Source organism: Onychostruthus taczanowskii, unplaced genomic scaffold, assembly GCF_017590055.1.
Source record: "Onychostruthus taczanowskii isolate IOZ18803 unplaced genomic scaffold, ASM1759005v1 scaffold87, whole genome shotgun sequence".
NCBI classification, from domain to species: Eukaryota; Metazoa; Chordata; class Aves; order Passeriformes; family Passeridae; genus Onychostruthus; species Onychostruthus taczanowskii.
This window is the reverse complement of record NW_024506662.1, coordinates 1,689,325-1,709,088: the sequence shown is the minus strand read 5'-3', so window position 1 is coordinate 1,709,088 and position 19,764 is coordinate 1,689,325. Positions and strand designations below refer to the sequence as shown.

Here is a 19,764-nt window from a genome sequence, read left to right as displayed (position 1 = left end):
CCAAAGTCTCATCCTGACACCTCTCAGCAAGAATCAGGTATCACTGCTGCGCTTGGACGTGTTCTGGAACAACCATCATTAGCTAATGCTGCTGAAACAAGTTTCCCTTATCACCGTTTAATTCCTGTGAGGTCACTTCTGTAAGCAAGGATTTCATCTTACAGAAGCAGCAGCTCCAGAAGTTTGGCTTGTAAAGGAACAAAAACAACTGCTACACAGATCCAATGCCTTTTGAAAATATTTTATGTTAAAAATACAGAAAAATATTTCTTGTTCAAAGAGGAAAAATATACTGCATGACGACACTGATCTAGGTGTGTTCGGGAGGTGTCTGTGGCTCCACAACCAGTCACTGGAGTGATGACCCAATCTGGCAGCTAATGCTTCTCTTTCAACTTCTCAATCATTTATCAAAGCCAGAATCATACTGTGACAAAACAGAAAACATGATACCAGTGGATTACTGAAGCTTGTGCAAGCAGGAGCAGCTCTCACTGTCATGGGAGAGCTGCACGGAGAGAGCCTGAAATAGAAAGTCAAGGCACCCCTGCTGTGTGCTTTGCTTATGAAGACAAGGCTGCAGAAGCAACACTGCAGCACAGGAACAGCAGCTCTGCAGCCTTATCACAGAACACATCTATTTGTAACTCAGCCAGACCAACTTCATTTTTAAAAACACAACTTGTAAAATAAACTTGGTGCTTGGGAGTATTTCCTTTCTAAACGGGTCACTTACTACTGCAGGTGCTGAAAGCATGCAACTCTTTAGGCTGTACTTGTGGTTTTGAGATTAAGGAATAGCCTGAGTATCCAAACAGTGTTTGATCAGAATGAATAAAGGCATATAATGAGCCCAGAGATAGCTGTCAAAATATATTACCAAGGCTGAGCAGGATGCAAAAAGCTAAGACATGGATACCAACAATTACACCAGTGGAACAGAGGAGATAAAAATAGCTGGCAGGCAATCCCTTTGTTGCTTGGGAGCAATTTTTGAAACTAACCTGTAAAGGTACATGAAGAAACAGAGCAGATGAAAGCCCAGCTTAATCATGGCTTCTTTCATGTGTGATTTCAGTTGTCCTCGGTTATGGATCTCTGTAGGATCAAATACTCCCATGTTTCCACTTGGCACCATAATGTACCTGAAAGTTAAAGAATTAAAAAAAAACAAAAAAAAACAAAAAAAACCCAACCAAACAAAAACAAACGTTAGGGAGTGTCAGGGCAAGAGGCAGGGAAAAGCTTGCCAAGAAAGGACTTTCATCTGAAGAGCTGTTTCACAATTCAAGGTAAGGGAGTTCTGGATATTGCAGCTATCTCTGCCAGTACAACCCACAAATCATAAGAGAACAAGAAGTACTAAAAACACCAGCCCATCTCCCCACATATAAATGAGAGAGGTTCCAGGAAATAGCCAATTCCAGCTCGTTTTAATTGCTGTTCACAGTTAGTTGCTGTCATGGGGAAAATGCCCACACACTGGAAAGATGCATTAGATGAAAGGGACTGGAAAATAATCTAATGTAACTAAGAATTAGTAATTTATTTAGCAAAAAACCTCTCAGAGAAAATCACAAACTCCAGTGGTCACAGGCCAAGGACCTGTGCTGTTAGTCCTGCCTCTGTCACAGCCATCCTGGGACACCTCAGCACAGACACCGAGGCCGACAGGGTGATTTGGGCAGAACTGAAGATGTCAGGTTCTGCTGTCAGAACCCACATGAGAACAAAAGTTGAGTGAAGCCAAGTGGAATGTAAGCCAAGGAAGCATGGAACCAGCAAACCAAATGTTTATGTCCTGTGACAATTGAGCCAGCAGCATGTTCTCCTGTCAGCAGAATTTCTCGAGGGAGCACATGGGAGAACATGAAGTTCTCACTCCAGCTGAGCTCAGGCCAGAACTTCACTCAGATGTTGTACAGGCTCTACCTTCCTGGAACCAGACTCTTTCCATGCAGGAATTTAACTCTTTGTCTTAAAGCTGGAGCAGAAACATGGTCTCAGAACAGAACACTTGTTCAACTTTCTTCATATACTCCGATGGCACCACTTGTAGACCAAAAGACACCTCCCCACCTCCTACAACATTAATTTCCATAAAGGAGGGGCAGGAAAGGGAACAAACCTCAGGGAGGTTTTCTAGCAGCAGTAGGACATTGGGAAAGAAAAAGTTCAGCCCACAGTAGTCATCTCTCACAGAGGCACTGAAAACACTGCAGCATATTTGACCAAAACCAAATACAGTTGTGTCCCATTACAAATAGTTCATGTTAAATAACTTCAGTTTGAAATTCCCTTCTAAATTTGAAGTTTTGAATGGTTGTTCTGTGTTTAGTGTTAGAGCACAAATTACTGCCCATTTCCTGGTAATGTAACACATTTTATTGGAATAAAAGGAGGAACATGTTTCCTGTACCAATTTATCCTAGAAACAGAATGAGGAATTTTCTTACACGTCTGGGATATGAGTGCCATAAAGACAGCGTGCATTAATTTTGCTTTTTTACAAAATGGTGACACTTAAATAATGCAGCTTAATTGCATAAGCTGTGAGGCATTTCTTCCAACAGGCTCACAGGGCAGGACAGCCCATATTGTGTATCTAAGGATGAGCCATGGATACAGTGCTGCTGGATGCTGACAAACCCAGCTCAAGCCAGCTCTCATCCTCTACACAGCAAAAAAACTTCTGCAGCAAACAAGTAAACTGTCAGCTTTAATAAATATACATAGTAGTGCCTCCAGGACTTCCATTCAGTGGAAGCTGCTACCACAGCAACAGGACACTTCCCTCTAGATTTCCCTATTTTTAAAGGGATGTAGAAGCTCTGACCAGAATTTTCAGTGAATTGTAAAGATTTTTTTATTTTCATTCTTTCAGTTTTATCTTCTTAAAGGCATGGCAAGAATCTCATTATTTTGACCTATTCTTTCAAGGAGATCTCCATAACAAAGAAGGGGAAAAAAAAGCTGAATGCTTCCCTTTGAGTTTTAAAACAAGGAGAATGCAAGACAAAACTGTCTAACTGGAGACACTACAAAATTCATCAAAAAAGGGTTAAATATCATATGAGTGTGCTGAACACGTAGGATGTTACAAGAAACATGTTTGGAAGTCTCTCTGGATGCTGTTTTTGACTAATTTATCCTTCCCAGGATTGTTTCTGATACCCTTCCTGCACAAAACCTCTCTCCTCTCACTGAAATCCTTGAGAGAATCACTAAATTAAGCCAGGGCTGCCTGGGATTAAGGAGGTTTTAAAGAAAAGTGAACAAGGGGAAGAGATTATCCTACCTTTCCTACTTACACTGCAAAGCAGGGGCTTCTTCAATCTCAACAGGATTATTTTTCTTCTGTATTTCTAACCTAAATTTCCCCTCTTTTACTTTGAACCCATTACTCCTGGTGCTATCCCTGCACTTCCTAATGAGCTGAAAATGCTAAACCCCACACTTGCTTTCGCAGGCCTCCAACTCCTTCACTAGAGATGGGATAGTCCATGATATTAATGTGGGAGAAACTCCTTGATCCACAGAAAGAAGGGAGGATTAGTGATCCAGGCCTAAGATTTTGACTTCTTATTGCCTACACTGCACATCTAAAATTAAGGAAACAATCCTGGATTTCAGGATATTCAGAATATTTACGTGGTGTAAGACATATATAAAATGAGAGCTGTCAACACAAAACAGCAATCAAAGCTTACTGCCTGATGTGTACAAATAGAAATAATTTCTCTTTTAAAACTCTTTCTAACCAGTTTCAGAGGGGAAAGCAAGTGCCTACTTTAAAAATTAATAGAAGTACAAAATATGAAGCAGCCAGGTGGTAACCAGCACAAGAAATTTTGACAGCTTCAAAGAAAATGCATTCTGTCTGTGGTGTCTCAGCCTTGCCTAAGTGAAACATCAAACCCTAAACTTGCCAGCAGATCCCAAAGCAAATATTGGTCACTACAGGTCACAGCTGTACATAGAGAGGGGCAAACAAAACCAGGCAGAACCATGCCCTGTGCGTGTCTATTTAGGCAACATTTATTTATTAAGCATAAAGTTATACTGTCTCATATTTATCCAGCTTATAAACACTTGAAGGCTTTGCTGGTAGTTCTCTAGGAAACAAGGGTGATGTTTATCAAAATTTAAACAGCACAGCTATTTTGCCCAATCAGGTTATCAGTACAGAGATCCTCAGCTCTGTTTCAATAAGGGCTGTGAAACTTCTTTAATTCCACCAGCAACTCAACCCATCCCTGCAAACAGTGAGCCCTGGCAGGTTCAGGCAAACAAGAATTACAGCCAGCTTTCCAAACCTGTGCATTTAACATTTGGGCTCTTGGGCTCCCTCAGTATAGTGACTGGAGATCATTTGTGACAAATCCACATCCAGTCTCCATCAGCTAAACACCTTGAAGGGTCAGTTCTCCACACACCAAATGATATCAGAGAGAAAGAACATGGATTGAACTGACAGTCCCAGTGTTGCCACAAGGAATCTCCCACTGGTAACTAAACCTTTCCAAGGGTGGCAGCCCAGTGCACAAAGAGCAGTGACACTGACAGCTGTCCTAGGGTGAAAAGGCTGCAAACCTTCCCAATGGGAGGCCAAAACCAGTGCAGATGAGGGGAAGGCACAAGTCAGTACATGAAGGAGGGTGCAGGGTACAACACAGCCCCATGGCTTTACAACCATCAGCCACGCCAACCTAAACACTTTTATGCTGACAGCACTATCAGGAATGGCATGAAAACATTATTAACTCTGTTTTCAGTACTATTTCATAATCCCAATTAATCTGCTATCATTTCCTGTGAATTTGGGAATGACCCACAGATGGAGATTTCTGGGCACTAAAGAGAATGCAAGCAAAAGCCAAAAGTTCCATGTTCTTTACACTGTTGGCTTTCTTGTCACAAATTATGCCAGTTTGATCAATGAAGACTGTTAGCAGCTCAAGAAGGCAACTGAAACACCTCACCATAACATGTCATTCATCTTTGTACTACACTTGAAGCTAAACTAGTAACAGTGCTACAAAGAAACCCACAAACCCTCGAGCACTTACCTATAAATATTCCACGTGGCCACTGGCAGGTTAAGGAGAAAGATGAACCAGTGCAATGAAATAAGCATTAATACCGTGACAACAGCATGGCCAATCACCTCAGGCACCACCCACTGCAAAAAGGGGAAAGAGGAAAGAGTTACATGCACAAATGTAGATTCCTTTATGAAAAAGACATCTATTTGGGATTGCAGTCTGATTATAACCATGCAAAATCTGAAAAACTGACAGCAGGGCCATGTGGTTCCATCACAGTGTGGACAAATGGACCTTCAGGAAGATTCCACACAAGTAAGAAGAAATCAAGCCCTGAGATATTGTAACAGAGATGCTTTTTCCAAGTATCACAAACATTTCTGGGGAGCAGCACAGTCTGAACACAACTACACTACACAAGTGTTCAAGAAAGAGAACTGAGAAAGCAGAAAGAGCTCATTTGAAGTCACTGCAGAGAGGAGTGGGCTTAGGGATTCAGATAATTAAAACCTGCACAAACAGCCCCAGGCTTGGAACAGATAAGAAAGGTGATCAATATAAAAACTGGCATCATAAAACTGGGTCAGCCCCTGGCAATCACACGTTCTTGGATTGACAGGATCCTGTGCCATTCTCTCTCACACTAAGGAAAAAAATCCCTTTAAATCAAAGTGAACACACACACGGGTAGGCCACACTGATTTAATGCTAAGAGTTTTAAGCAGATTCATTTAAAATGGTACTTTGGTAATGGAATTTGCTGAAAGATGGACATCCAAAAAAAAAAAAAAAATAAAAAGAAGACAAGCAGGCTGAAATGAGAGACACGTGCAAAATACTGAAATACTGGCAACCAAGGCTCCTCAGATACCCATCACACCCCAGTTATGTGCAATGCTCAGGTGAAGGATGTGGTTTCCTCAAACCACAGCAAATGTGAAGAAGAACAATTTACTTTATTGAGCTTGGAGCAGCACGATCTAGCGTTGATGTAGTCACATTCCAGATCTGAAAGCGTGATTATCTGAAGTTTAGGATAAGGAAACACATTATGCTAATTCAGAATACACAAAGCTTTACTTTTAGCCAATAAACTGGGGGCAACCCTCTGCTCTCAGCATTCACTGCCCTGCCCAAGGCACATTTCAATTAGTCACAACTCACTCCTATCTTAGATAGAAGTGTTGGCTATATTTTATCATCAGGCCAAGTGATTTTATTATGTATTCCCAAGGGCAACTGTTGCACAAGTGCTAAAGTTCAGTTCGGGGCTTAAAACAGACCAGGGAGGCAAACTCAGTTATTTTAGTATCAAAATTGTTACTACAACCCTTGAAACCAAAACTTACCGAGCAGGAAATGCTAATGCACTTTTAAACTCTCACAAAACTGTGCAGTTTTAAGCAGTGAATCTACTTCCCCCCCAACATTTACAACAACATTGAATTAATTAATTCTTTGCTAGGAAATAACAGAGTAACATTCATTACTGAATGAACTTGGAGACTGAAAAAAATATGAATATTTCAGACAGAAAAGTCCTCTCAAAAAAGGCTTAGGATGCATGTGTGCACCTCTCCGAGGAAATGAACACTAAGAGATCCTTTTCCTATTCCTAAAAAATGGGTAAAGTCTGCTCATTTTTCAACAAACAACTTATCCTTCAAGGATGATTTTTTTTTTTTTTTAATTGGTTTTGCTAGAAGAACTGGGAAATTCCTAAAAAATCCCATCAGGACTGAAAGAACGTGAAAAGAAAAAAAAAAAAGGGATAAGAAAGCCACTTCTCCTTTATCGAGAAAAGTAAGGAAAAGAAGCCAAATCTGTGCAACACTGCGGGCCAGCCCCTAACAAAAGAACATGGAAAGGCCGCTTGCCGAGCCCCTCGCAGCCCCGAGCACACGCAGCCAGCACGGCGCCCTCGCACTGCAAACCCCGCCGGCCGCGCTCTCCAGGCCCCGAGCCTCCTTCAGCCGCGCCCGGGCCCCTCAGCCCGCGTCCCCTCAGCCCAGTCCCCTCAGCCCGCGTCCCCTCAGCCAGCCCAGTCCCCTCAGCCGAGCACCCCCAGCCCGCGTCCCCTCAGCCCCTGCCCTCCCAGCCCGCGTCCCCTCAGCCGAGCCCCCACCAGCCCGTGTCCCCTTCCCCCCAGCCCGCGCCAGCCCCGCCCCGCAGCTCCGGGCCCCGCGGCCGCGGCCATCGCCCAGCTCAGCCCCCGCCCCGCCGCCCTCAGCCCACCGGCGCCTCAGGGGCCCGGCGCGGTGTTCCTCCCTGCCCAAGCCGCGCTCCCCGCGCCGCAGGAGCAGGATACGAAGTAGACGGAGAGGAAGATGAGGGCGCAGCAGTCGATCAGCGAGAAGATGAAGACCACCGACTCCATCCCGCCGCCGCCGCGCCCGCCGCGCTCGGGCCTTCCCGGCCGCCGTAGGCGCCGCCCCGCCCCGGCGGGCCCGCGCAGCGAGGCACGCTGGGAAATGGAGTTCCCTCTCGGGCGGAGTGGCGGCCATGCGGTGCCGGCCCGGCCGCGTCTCCGATCCCCGGCTGAAGCAGCGCATCAAGCAGGTACCGCCCGCCCGCCGGGGCACCCCCGGCACCGGCAGCCGCCGGGCGACCCGTGTATCCGCCTTTGGCTGAGCGGCCTTGAGCATCCGGCCCGCTCAGTGGCACAACACCCAACCCCGGGCCTGCCTCTGAGGGCTTTAGAAAGCCCTTAAAAGGGCTTTGGAAAGGTCCATTGGTTTATCTTTTTTATTTTAATTTTCTGTAAAGTCTTTTTTTTTTCGTGTCATTTTTCTGCTCTCTTTAGTAGCTCTGGTCTTGAGGCTGGCTGCAGCTGCTTCACGTGTGAAATGAATAGGGCAAAGGAAATATACTCAAAGTATTCATATGAGTACTTAAAGTATTTATATATATATATGAAAAATTCATATATATATATATTTATATGTGTGTATATATACAGACACGGTGCGTATCTGTTTGTATATATGCCTGTGTATATATATGTGGATATATAGGTGTGTATGTATATACACGTGGTACATAGGTATGTGTATGTAAATATATGTGTGTGTATATTTGTATGTATTTGGACCTTAGGAAGAACTCCTTCGCAGAGTTTATTTTTTTTATTTTAATTTTTTGTAAAGTCTTTTTTTTTTTTTTTTGTGTCATTTTTCTGCCCTCTTTAGTAGCTCTGGTCTTGAGGCTGGCTGCAGCTGCTTCACGTGTGAAATGAATAGGGAAAAGGAAATATACTCAAAGTATTCGTATGAATACTCAAAGTATTCATATATATATATATGAAAAATTCATATATATATATATTTATATGTGTGTATATATACAGACACGGTGCGTATCTGTTTGTATATATGCCTGTGTATATATATGTGGATATATAGGTGTGTATGTATATGCACGTGGTACATAGGTATGTGTATGTAAATATATGTGTGTGTATATTTGTATGTATTTGGACCTTAGGAAGAACTCCTTCGCAGAAGGGGTGGTTAAACATAGGAATGGGCTGCCCAGGAGGTGTGGAGTCACCATCCCTGGAGGTGTTTAAGGAAGGACTGGATGTGGCTCTCAGTGCCATGGTCATGGGTTGGACTCGATGATCTCTGAGGTCTTTTCCAATCTAAGTGATCCTGCAGTTCTGTGACACTGGCAAATGCTGTTTGTATTTGGAAACTTACAGTGATTTTAGTGAACAGCTGAGAAAAGGGCTGAATGGGATTACTTCCCAAATACGTGTGGGAACAACGGGAAAACTGTGATTCCTTCAAGTGCTGTGTCACATCCTGTGGTAGTTCATAATGACTTTGCACCTTGAACACCAGGTTTCTGAGCCTCTGTAAAAATGTACTCCACTTCTAATTCCTTAAAATGGGACAGTGACTGCTTGGTTTAATTCACAAGATCACACTGAGTGTCTTGACTATTCCAAGGTGGAAAACCCAGCTGGGTTTATGGTAGCCTTGATGTTTCCTGCAGGGCAGGAGGTGCCCATGGGTGATCTGAAGTGCAGCATAATTTTAAAAGCTAAATATGTATTCAATTTGATTGTTTTGTATAGAGTATATATTAATTTAAATGAGGGTTTGAAATCCTCCTTGCTGTGACATTTGTGATACCAGATTCTGTATTTTCTTCCTCTTTTTCAAGAAGGAATCCATCTTTATGGTATCAAAAGTTCTCGCTGCTGATTTGGAGAGCAGGGGAAGAAAGCAAGTGGAGTACAGTTGTACTTGAAATTTAGTACATTTTCTCACACTTTCATAATTGGGGTTTGAAAATGGGTTGGATTAGGTGCTGTCAGAGCAATAAAAAGGCTTGAAAGAGAGAATTCACTTTATTAACATAGTTCTCTGTAGTATTCTCTGAAATGTCTTGTAAAGATTAAAGTTGTTCTTATGAGAGTATCCGTGCTGATTCATATAGATGGTTTCACTTTTAGGGCAGGAGATCTAAACCAAAAGGAGGATTACTGAGGGGAACCAAGACAATAAGATGGTGTGTGGGCTACAAAGTCAGCTTTTTAGCTTTCTTTCTAAATAAAAACAACAGAATTGACCCAGCAGAAGCCACCAAATGTAGGCTACTGCCGTTTCCCTGGAAGCAGAGCTACCCAGTAGTCTGTGCTTTAAAAAGCATTTCCCACTTCATTGGGAAATATTGCCTGGGGTGTTGCAAGGCAGTGAAAGCTGATTCTGATTCTCATTTCAACTTTTAAGGAGGGCAGAATTTGAAATAGGCATATTTGGTCAAGCTGTTCTGGTGAAGTGATTGACAGAGATTTTATTCCCTGCTTAAAATTCTTCATTTCAGTACCTTGCAAGTAGTAAATGTGGGCAGTATGTTGACATTGGAATTCTAGCATCTGATTTGCAGAAAACCTACAGGTGAGCCAACATTTGTCTTCTTGTATCCTGTGTTCAAAATGTAGAATATATTATTTTGTTCTATTGCATTAATTATGAAAGTTATAATTTTCTTTGTGTTACTTCATTACCAGTTGTTGAGGTTGATTGGAGCAGTAAGATTGTTTGCTGATATATTTAATGACTTATATTTAATTAATGCATTGGCATTATAAGGCCTAGCTGTGGTTTGGGTTTTTTATGGGTTGATATTTTTGGTTGTTCTTGTTTTAAATAAAAAGCTGCAGATTCATTGCAGCATGTTGGGGTTTAAAATGTGAGGGAAAGTAACACCTCAGTGCAGACATGGGGGAGGGACAGAGGATGCAGTAAGACACTAATTAATACCTTACTCAGTTGCTCAGCAGGACAATCACCTTTTTGCCCGGGTAGTTTTTAATAAGAACCTGTGTGGAAGCTTGGGAATCTACTTTCTGTGTACTTTTTTCCACTGGGAATGTCACTATGTTGAAAGAAAAACCAGTTGGTGTAACCTGTTTATTTTGGTTTTTTTCAGTGTAGATTATGGACGAAGAAAAAGAAATGCCTTTAGAATACAAGTTGCAAAAGGTAGATCTGTTAATACAGTGTCCAAGATGCCCAGTTCTTTGTTTGTGCTTTGGCTGTGAATTCTTAACATGGTTGAACTTTTTCTTGCAGTGTTTGAAATAATCAGTAATGAAAAAGACCGCGAAGATTTGGCTGTTTTAGAATCTGAACATGTGGCAAAAAGAGCAAGACAGCAAGAGAAAAATGAGTAAGAAGGGTTTCTACTACTAAATTAATAATGCCATTGCTGTTACCAGTTCTTTAAAGCTTTCTGGGTTTGGTTTATTACATTTTGGTTGCTTCAAGGGTGCAGGTGGATCCCATAGGCTTGTGTTCTTCAGAAGTTACCTGTAGTTATTGGAAACTTTTTTTTTTAGTGTTGAAGACAAGCAGATATTAGAGCCAGTCATCAATCATGATTTCTCTGTTGTGGGGAACATACAGCCCTGAATTAGTGGACAACCTTATGGCTTCCTTGATAGTTTTCCACTTAATGCCCTCTTCCTCATGTGTGTCAGTTCCTTGGTTTTGTTCTTAATCGTTTTTGGGTGTGAGAGATACTGGCCACATCTGAGAGGTGAGACTACCAGGCAGGCTGTTCAGAGTAAATCACCAGTGGGTGTGAGACTGGGATGAAGATTTCCTGACTCCTAACCCTGTCTGTAATCTCATGGAGTGTTGTGTTTTCTCCAACCTGGGACAGATATTAAGGATCTCATGGGAAAGTAGGACACTGTTGTCAGGAGGATTGGTCTGGTTCAGCAGTGATTTGCTCTTATTTCCCTTGGTGAACTGAATCATAGTGAACTGCATCACTTTTATATAGGTCTGTCTTTAAGACAAGTTGATCCAACTCATCACACTTGGAAAAGATGCATTTTTCAACTTCTCATACTAGAAGATTGAGAGCATGGGAGTCAGGAATTTCTCTCCAGCATTAGGCTATACATACCACGATTATGGGGAACCACATTGTAGAAATCACTTCTGTTTTATTTTACAGATGTCTCACTGGCAGTTCTGCTCTGATAAATTAATAGTTTTTGTCTTCCTTCCCTGTTAAGCACTACTGGAAGTGGCACAGATGACTCTGACTATGATGATTATCCAGAAGATCTAGTAAGTTGTATTTTATTATGATTGTTTGTATTTGTAAAATATATGATTCTATCTTGTGAAATTGCACTTGAAGAGTTTGAAAGGGGAGATAGAGATAAGGTCTAGTCAGAGTTAGCAGTTCCAACTGAGAATCTGTGGAGCTGGAAGGAGGTTGTTTCCTGAGGGGAAAAAGAGGAACTTGTGGTGTGGAATCACTTTTGGGAAGGCACACTGAGAGCCTGAAGGACTTGGCTATCAAAGGGGTGAAGTGATTGAAGGAACTGACATCTCCAACTACGGCCAAAGGAGGTGCCTGCCCATTAACAGCAGTCATTCCAGGGTAAATTGCAAAGGCTGCTGCCCCTTCAGCCAGCACATGCAGGTTTCTATGCAGTCATTTGGTTTGCAGAGGAGTGAGTTGGAAGATGCATTGCCTATTTTCTCCAGGAGCAGTAATGCTGAGTTATGTTTAAGAAATAGTTTTCATTGACCTCTAAATATAAATAATCCAAGTTAAAACGTGTGCCGTGTATTTTCTTTACAAATGTGTAAATCTGCAGTCTACAAATCACATGAACAGCTCCCTGCTGAGCTTGTACAAGAAAGGAAATCCTGATTCTGTTCCATCCACTCCAAAAAATGACCCAGTGGAGACCTCTCCTCGTGTGAGAGCAGCACCTCAAACAAGCACCCTCGCTCCAGAATCCAGAGGTGAAGGACGAATCTCTGATGGTGACTGGTTCATTGATAAAACTCCTGATGGGAAAGACTTCTTCATTGACCTTTCTGAGGATGGAGAAGGGGAGGAAAAGAAACTGATTTCTGAGGTACTTTGTGTTTCACAAACCCAGGGTGTTCCAAGTAGATGCATGAATGGAATTGGCACATTTCAAACGTGTTTGTACGGAAGGTGGAAAGTCACCAAATAATGAGCTTCTTCCAGAGTTTTTTTGAGGGAAATGTAGTTCTCAGTATCAAGGAAGCCCAGATTAGTGCCCATACTGAGAAAAGTTATTTAGCCCATACTGACCTGTTATTTATTGCATTTGCCAGTGACCAGCCTGCCTGGCCTGTGGCTTGCTGCAGCCACAGCAGGCGGTTTTCCTTAGCCAGTGGTTAGGTCTTAGTGACCCTGGGGAAAAGAGGAAACTTCCTTTTATTTTTTTTATCCTGTAATAGTCCTTCTCTCACATGCACTTTACTTGTGTTACCACTGAATAACATTTTCTTACACCCCCTTGTGACTTACTAGAAATAAAAATTGTTTCCAGTGGAGTAAATACATTTGTATAGTTGTATTCATGCCCAAATTGGATTCCTCCATGGCATGCAAATAACTGGTGTCTGATTTTGGTTAGTAGTTTTGAGGGGGTTTGTTTGGTTTGGGTTTGGGTTTTTTGCTCATTACTATGTTCTCTTAACAAAAAAAAAAAGTGACTATTGTAATCAACTCATTTAAAAATAAGGCAAATCCTAAATACGAAAAAGAGTTTCTGCAAAAAGGTGTAAGTTCCTGTATTGCTTGTCTTTATTTATTTAATTTGTGTAAGTTAAGCATCATAGACACCCATTTTGTTCTTTGAAGTTTTTGCAGAAGTTCACTGACTTGGGAGGTTTTGTCTATATAATTCTGGTTTTATGTCCTAGAAATCAACAGAATTTTCTGTCTTGGAGAGTGAAAGAAAGAAGACAAAGGGCAGGAGAGCAAAAAGAAAAAAAGGAGATTTTCCAGATGTAGATGGAGAAATTGAATCCATGTTACTTAAGAAAGGTGAGAAGTTATTTTTGGTGTGTTACTCCAAACAAAGAGAAGTGTTTTCTGATGTGCAGTGAAGTGACCCCAGGCAGTTTTAAACTTGTTTAAACAAATTTACCCTTACTGTTGTACTAGAATAATATTGCAGTCCTGTGTCTACTGCTAAAAAATAATATTACTCTGTGTGCTCAGCTTTTTGTTTATTCTGAGTACATTTTGTTCAGTATTGGCAAATACAATTTATACCATGGCTAATTTTTTGTTTTCTCCTCCTTAACAGTGAGAAATAAGGGGTCAGAGCTTTACCACCCTTCAGTGAAGTTTGAGGATGTAGGAGGCAATGATGAAACATTAAAGGTTAGTTAAAATTTTATTGGTGGGCTACAGGATGCACTGAATAAAATGTGTCATGAAAAATGACAGAGAAGAAATATTGCAGAGTTCATGTGCATGGCACTGAGTAAAGCTGCTTTTACCAACAGCAAGGTTGTTGGTTTTTCTCTAATTAATCTTTCTTTAAGCAGTCATTCAATTCAGATTGTTAAACAGAACTTGTTTTATTTTCCCCTGTCTTATAAGAATAGCAAATACTATTTTCTGCAATTTAAATGGAGATTTCTCTTGTTCTTAACAGGAAATATGCAAGATGCTCCTTCACATCCGTCACCCTGAGGTCTACACCCACTTAGGGGTGGTTCCACCTCGGGGCTTTCTTTTGCATGGGCCCCCTGGGTGTGGGAAGACACTGCTGGCACAGGCAATTGCTGGGGTGAGATGGCTTCACATTTACTGCTTCTTCCTTTTCTGAGTTACTTTTAGAGGAAAGAGATTAATATTCTTTCAGAAGAGACTAGAGCTTTTCATTTTAGCCATCCTGTGATAGTCTGAAATATGTTCATCTATACTTTCTTTGTTTGAATTCTACCTGAATCTTTACTTGATAGAACCTCATACATAAAGAGTCGTGGTGACAAGGTTTTATCTGTGATTTAACTGTTTTGAGGCATTCCCAGAACAGAAAGAACATAAATGAAAGATAAATTTGGTTAAATTCACCAAAATTTACCATACTGTTTCAAATCTAGACTCTACCTTACTACCTTACATTGTTCACATTGATTCTGTTGGTTGTTAAACAGCTGATTTCTGAATTCCAAAACTGGATCTTGCCTTACCTGTGTCATACTGATGTTTTCAGAGCACATGACACTACTGGTGTTGATAGTTTGGGGTGATGGTGAAGCTGCTGTGCTACTATTCCTGTTTTTGGATATAAATCTAAGGACTTCTAAGGCTCTCAGTGATAACCATGGACATTTCCTTTTCTTTAATACAGTTGTTCCTTAAATGTTACTGATTATAACCTTAAATTTAGATGCATGTAAATTACTGACTTTTCTAGTGCAGATAAAGAAATTTATTCCTGAAATGTTGATTACACCCTTCTGACATTGTTTCAAACGCTTTAATTAATAATATTTAGATGTTTTCTTTCTAATGCCTTACTGTAAAATGGAACCCTTTGAATAATTTGATACTTAATTTTTCAGTAAGTATTTGTATGCTGGAAGGGTACTACATTTGAGGAAAGAAGCATGTCTCAAGTGAAAAACTTCAGAGATTGAATAAATTTAATGACTCCTTCTTAAATTTTTTTTTTCTTAGATAAGAGATTTCCAGTAGTGCTCTTTTAGTCAAATTATCTTCTTTGAGCACCACAGAGTCTCTGGTAGCCTTGAGTTGCATAAATTAGGGTTCATTTTCTTTTATATATTAAATTAGGGATAGTTTTGTTTTATATGTAATTCCAAGAGCTTGAAATAGGCTGCAACAACTTGTGGCACAACTGTCCATTAAAACTGCAGTTGTATTTATTTATTTTTAATAGCAGAAAGCTTTGAGTGTGAGCTTTACAAGTGTCTTACTGTACAATCCTGCACAGATATTTCTGGAACAGGACTCTGGGAACCAAACCTGCTGGGGAATACCTTCCACACTGCTAAGAAATGCTTTGTTACCCATTTTAAGCTGGAGGATGTTCCTTATATTTTTTAAAAATTCCTAAAGGTTAGGTCTTGAGTATGTAATTTGTAGGTTTAAAAGATGTCATAGTGAAAAATGTTTGTCCTCAAGGGCAGCCAGCATTTCTAACCTCTGGATATATCATAAAATGTTCCTTGTTTCTTCCAGGAGCTGGAGCTCCCAATGTTGAAGGTGGCAGCAACAGAGATTGTGTCTGGAGTGTCAGGGGAATCTGAGCAGAAACTGAGGGAGCTGTTTGAGCAGGCTGTGGTAAGGCACCCACTGGAAAGAGCTCTGTGAATTGTTTGTCTTTTTCTTTGTGAAGATTCCTACTTTGTTGCTGTGGTTTGAATTTGAGTAAATGTGAGTGAATCTCTATCCTGCTACACACGACTTGTGTCCCTTCTGTGACCCATTGTACTGTCATGATCTCACAGAGCACAAAGCTTACTGTTCTGGAGCCTTGACAAAAGATGGTTCATCATAGCGATGTAAAGAGAGCAACATAAATTATTTGCATATTTGGATCTGCTTGGCTTGATATATTAAAAAAAAAAAATTAAGGGCAGTTCATTGTGCTATTTTGTGACAAGGGGATTGTGCTATTTTTTTTTTTGCTGGTTTTGTATGGCATGGAATTTGAATGAATATGAGGGATTTTAGGCTTTGGCAGTCTAGGTAGAAAGCAGAAAATTTGGAACAAACATGATAAGAGCAGGAGAAAAGTTAAAGTTGAAGTCTTGCTTTGGTGTGGCTTCTGGATGTAGTAGGAAGCAAAGAACAAGACAGGTTGAGATAATTTTAATTTAAAGAAATGTAGATGTTTCTAGTATTTAGTATGGGGCTGATGTTTTATTTCATGAGGTCAGTTCTTGACCTCTGAGAATGTTCTGGTTTTCTGACTTTATTTAGTTTTCTACTCTCCCCCAAAACTGTTTGTAGGTATTTAAAGTATGCCCCTAAACATGGCAAAAAGGTGGTTTGCAAAGCTGTTTGCTGTGTTTACTGTTGATTTCTAAAATCTCTAAAATTTCTAAAAATTTTAATTTTTAGAGAGCCTCGTTAAGAAGTTGTTTAGAATAAAACTACATAGGTTATGACAAGGAGTTTTTAGAAATGATACATGTTTTGTATGTGTAGTGACCAAGGGGAGGTAGCTCTAAATTACCTTTACAGAAACACCATCTATGGCATCAAATACGCCTAAAATAAAATCTCTTGCCTTCCTGATAGTCCCCTACATTCCCTTGAGTAGTTTTCCCGCTTAGTTTTGGCAGCAGTTTTCGTGCAGGGGGAAAGACAATAATAAAGATTCCTCATTCTTTGGGCGCCGGGGAATCTGCGGCGCCTTTCCCGCTCGGTGCCGGCGGGAAGGGGAAGGAATGGCCGCGAGATGGCGCAGCCGCTGCCCGGTTCCCGGGGGAGCCACGCGGGCTTTTTGCCTGGGACTTTTTGGGAACGAGATTCCGGTGTTTTCCTTAAGTGTCTGTGAAAAACAAGCCAGTCGCTTGTTTTTAAAATTTTAAAAGTTTGATAGTAATCAAATGGTTATAAAAATAGTACTATAATTAGGGTAGTAAAAATGTGGACAATTTGGATTAGGACAGTACGAGACAAAAAAACCCAAAGAGTTACGGACATTCCGGGTACCTCTTTCTGGGCAAAATAAGCCCGAAAAAGGACACACGTTAACAGAGGATTAACCCTTAAAAGCAATAGCCTGTTGCATATTCATACACCTCATACATGATGCATAATTCCATTCAAACAAAGGATTCTGTCTGGTCAGTGTCAGCTTCTTCCTCTGAATCCTGAAATCTGAATCTTCATGGCTGAGCGAGGCAGGAAGAAGTTAGTTTATTCTGATAAGAGATCAAGAAATCCTCTTTCTCTGAAAGATTTAGGCGTCCTGTGGCTGCTATCTTGGTGCGAGTACCTCATTCCTTTCTTTAAAAAAATATCCCACATACATAGTTTCTATTTTTACATTATGTTATAATGTAAAAATATATTTAACACACTACTTTAAAAATTAATACAGCATAACTTTCTAAGATAACACATACAATATTTATTTTAATATTTGCGAAAAGCCAATCATGAAATACACATTTTTCACAGTATCCCTTTGCACTACTAGTGCTTTTTGGGAATATTAATGATCTTACATCAGCTGTATTAGTTACACTAATTATTCATCTGCATTATTGTTGGCTTTTGATAAAGTTAATGGAATTTTAGAGCACCTGTGGGAGTTTCTCACTGCTCATTTTTACTCTTTGAACGTGGTTGGGCTCTGTAGTAGTCTTGAAGCTCCATGACCACCTACTGCTCCTTTTGTTTCATTCTGTGTGTCAATAATGCTACTCTTGAAATTCCACAGCTCTAATGTCACTAACAAAACAAACAACAAACCCAAACACACCTTTCTTGTGTGATTTTCGTTTATGGATTTCAGCAGGCAGTCACAATGGAATATTTAGGGAAAACATAAGGCAACACAGAGGTATATTTAAATTTTAGACAGTGTTTAGAGACTGTCTACAGAGGTATATTTAAATTTTAGACAGTGTTTAGAGACTGTCTTAAATTTAAGGTCTCATGCCTTAATTATTCCATAGCTTCAGATCAGTGAAGTTTCATAATGACTCTCCAGATTATCAGCGAGAACAACAGAATTGTTCCAGGACTTGACTGTACAGCAGATTTCCAGTAGGAGTCACAGATCAGAAAACCTGAAACATCTCTTTCTTGTAATACACTCTGTCAGTGTGAGTTTGTAATGAAGAATCTGCCCTGCTCCTTAGTCCAGTGCTCCTTGTGTCCTTTTCATTGACGAGATCGACGCCATCACCCCGAAGAGAGAGGTCGCATCCAAGGACATGGAGAGGAGGATTGTAGCTCAGTTCCTGACTTGCATGGATGGTGAGTTTCAGGAACAGCTGTGCTAAAAACAGACTAGAATTATCAGGCTCACTGTCTGCTTCCCTTCAGTAGTGACTTGTGCTTCCTTGAGAGGAGATAGTGGCAATAATTTTTCTTGTTTTGACGCAGTTTGCATGGGGAGTGGTGGGAAGATCATAATAACTTTGAAGGGGTGTTACTACAATATTTTCACAGTGGTCTGTACAGCATTATATAAGCCTGTCTGTTGTATAAACAGAAATAATGGGGGAACCTGTTACATTTGTTAATAATTAATGAGTATGTTAATTTTTAAATTTTTGCTTAATTGTGCAAAATACAAGCTAAAGGCAAAGATGAACAGCAGTTCGGTCTGACTGATTAGTTTATCTCTGCTGACTACTGTCATGTGCTGCAGAAACACAGTACCACAGATATGGGAGTGAAGTTTGGACAGTGAGTATGTGCACTGACTTCATTCCTTCTTTCCCTTAGACTTGAATAATGTGGCTGCCACTACCCAGGTCCTTGTTATTGGAGCAACAAACAGACCTGACTCCCTGGACCCTGCACTGAGGAGAGCTGGGAGATTTGACAGAGAAATTTGTTTAGGGATCCCAGATGAAGGGGCAAGAGAGAAGTATGTGTTGTCAAGTTAAACTTTCTTTTTGATATATTGATAAATAAGAAAATAATGTGTAAGTTAACATACAAATTAAGGAAAAGTACTTTATTGTGTTTAGTTCTGTTTGCACCTGTACACACCTGTGGGTCAGCACACACTGAAAAGTTGCAGAAGACATTAAGTGAGCACCTGTTTGTCTTGCTAGCTGTGCCTACATTTGGAGTATTTTCATTTCTTGTGTGGAGATCTGCTTTTAGCATTATGTTCATGGCTTTCCTAGTGCCTTAACAGAACAGATGATGGAATCAAATTTATCTTTTCTCGTGTTCAGGAAGTTAACATTCTGTCTTTGCTGCTCCCTAGGTAACTATTAAATTAGAAACATAAATTAAGAAAAGCCCCTTTGTACCTAAAGCAACAGGCCTGGATTCTTCCATTCCATTCCTTATGGAAATACACCAGTCTGGCATTAAGCTGAGCTGCAGTCATCCTGTGTTGTGTAACTGTCCATTTTTACTCCAAAGATCTATGACTATCAGACTAAGTTAAAAGAAATGAATCAGTTTTTGCATTTTTAATTAAAAAGGAACTGCTACTCATTTCCTCAACAGCAAAGAACACAGGAAGGGAAGTTAGAAAAACTTACAGCTTATCTTGTTATGGAAAGGAAAGAAAGGTTAAAGGATAAGTTTCTTACTCTCAAATAATAATATTCCTAAGTTGAAGAGGCAAACACTTCTGCTTGCAGTATTGCCCACTTTGCCAGCTCTCAGGCCATTATTCCCCCAGGGTCTTTTATTTTTTTTCTCTTCCCTCCCTTCTTCCTCCAGATTTACTGCCCTG

General features: G+C 40.6%; 2 protein-coding genes across 4 annotated transcripts in view; one reads left to right on the top strand and one right to left on the bottom strand.

The window, feature by feature from the left end:
* Window positions 1-225: 225 nt before the first annotated feature.
* Window positions 226-7,481, bottom strand: CNIH4 (cornichon family AMPA receptor auxiliary protein 4). 2 transcript variants are annotated; one of them, XM_041425150.1, is made up of 5 exons: window positions 7,354-7,481; window positions 6,001-6,069; window positions 5,070-5,182; window positions 1,005-1,145; window positions 226-427 (listed from the first exon to the last, which is right to left on the bottom strand). In XM_041425150.1, the coding sequence occupies exons 1-5, from the start codon at window positions 7,420-7,422 to the stop codon at window positions 400-402; spliced, it is 420 nt and encodes a 139-aa protein (XP_041281084.1). In that variant the 5' UTR covers window positions 7,423-7,481; the 3' UTR covers window positions 226-399. The 2 variants fall into 2 exon arrangements, with proteins under 2 accessions (XP_041281084.1, XP_041281085.1); XM_041425151.1 differs by lacking the exon at window positions 7,354-7,481 and adding an exon at window positions 7,281-7,299 and having other exon boundaries at window positions 6,001-6,053.
* Window positions 7,451-19,764, top strand: part of NVL (nuclear VCP like) — a 39,871-nt gene continuing 27,557 nt past the window's right edge. The window contains exons 1-12 of one of the 2 annotated variants that reach the window (XM_041425147.1): window positions 7,451-7,604; window positions 9,876-9,949; window positions 10,485-10,537; window positions 10,628-10,724; window positions 11,581-11,635; window positions 12,175-12,441; window positions 13,262-13,385; window positions 13,651-13,727; window positions 14,005-14,139; window positions 15,561-15,662; window positions 18,200-18,317; window positions 18,792-18,936. In XM_041425147.1, coding sequence (XP_041281081.1) covers window positions 7,548-7,604; window positions 9,876-9,949; window positions 10,485-10,537; window positions 10,628-10,724; window positions 11,581-11,635; window positions 12,175-12,441; window positions 13,262-13,385; window positions 13,651-13,727; window positions 14,005-14,139; window positions 15,561-15,662; window positions 18,200-18,317; window positions 18,792-18,936 — 1,304 coding nt within the window. In that variant the 5' untranslated portion in view covers window positions 7,451-7,547. Of the gene's footprint in view, window positions 7,605-9,875; window positions 9,950-10,484; window positions 10,538-10,627; window positions 10,725-11,580; window positions 11,636-12,174; window positions 12,442-13,261; window positions 13,386-13,650; window positions 13,728-14,004; window positions 14,140-15,560; window positions 15,663-18,199; window positions 18,318-18,791; window positions 18,937-19,764 lie in introns of those variants that run through there. The other variant, XM_041425148.1, reaches the window with a different exon arrangement.

Excerpts from the sequence above, each read along its gene's own strand:
- CNIH4 (XM_041425150.1), bottom strand. The coding sequence starts at position 7,422 with ATGGAGTCGGTGGTCTTCATCTTCTCGCTGATCGACTGCTGCGCCCTC. Across the intron at positions 6,070-7,353 it reads TCTTCCTCTCCGTCTACTTC|ATAATCACGCTTTCAGATCT; the intron begins GTATCCTGCTCC and ends CCTAAACTTCAG. Across the intron at positions 5,183-6,000 it reads GCTGCTCCAAGCTCAATAAA|TGGGTGGTGCCTGAGGTGAT; the intron begins GTAAATTGTTCT and ends CCCTTTTTGCAG.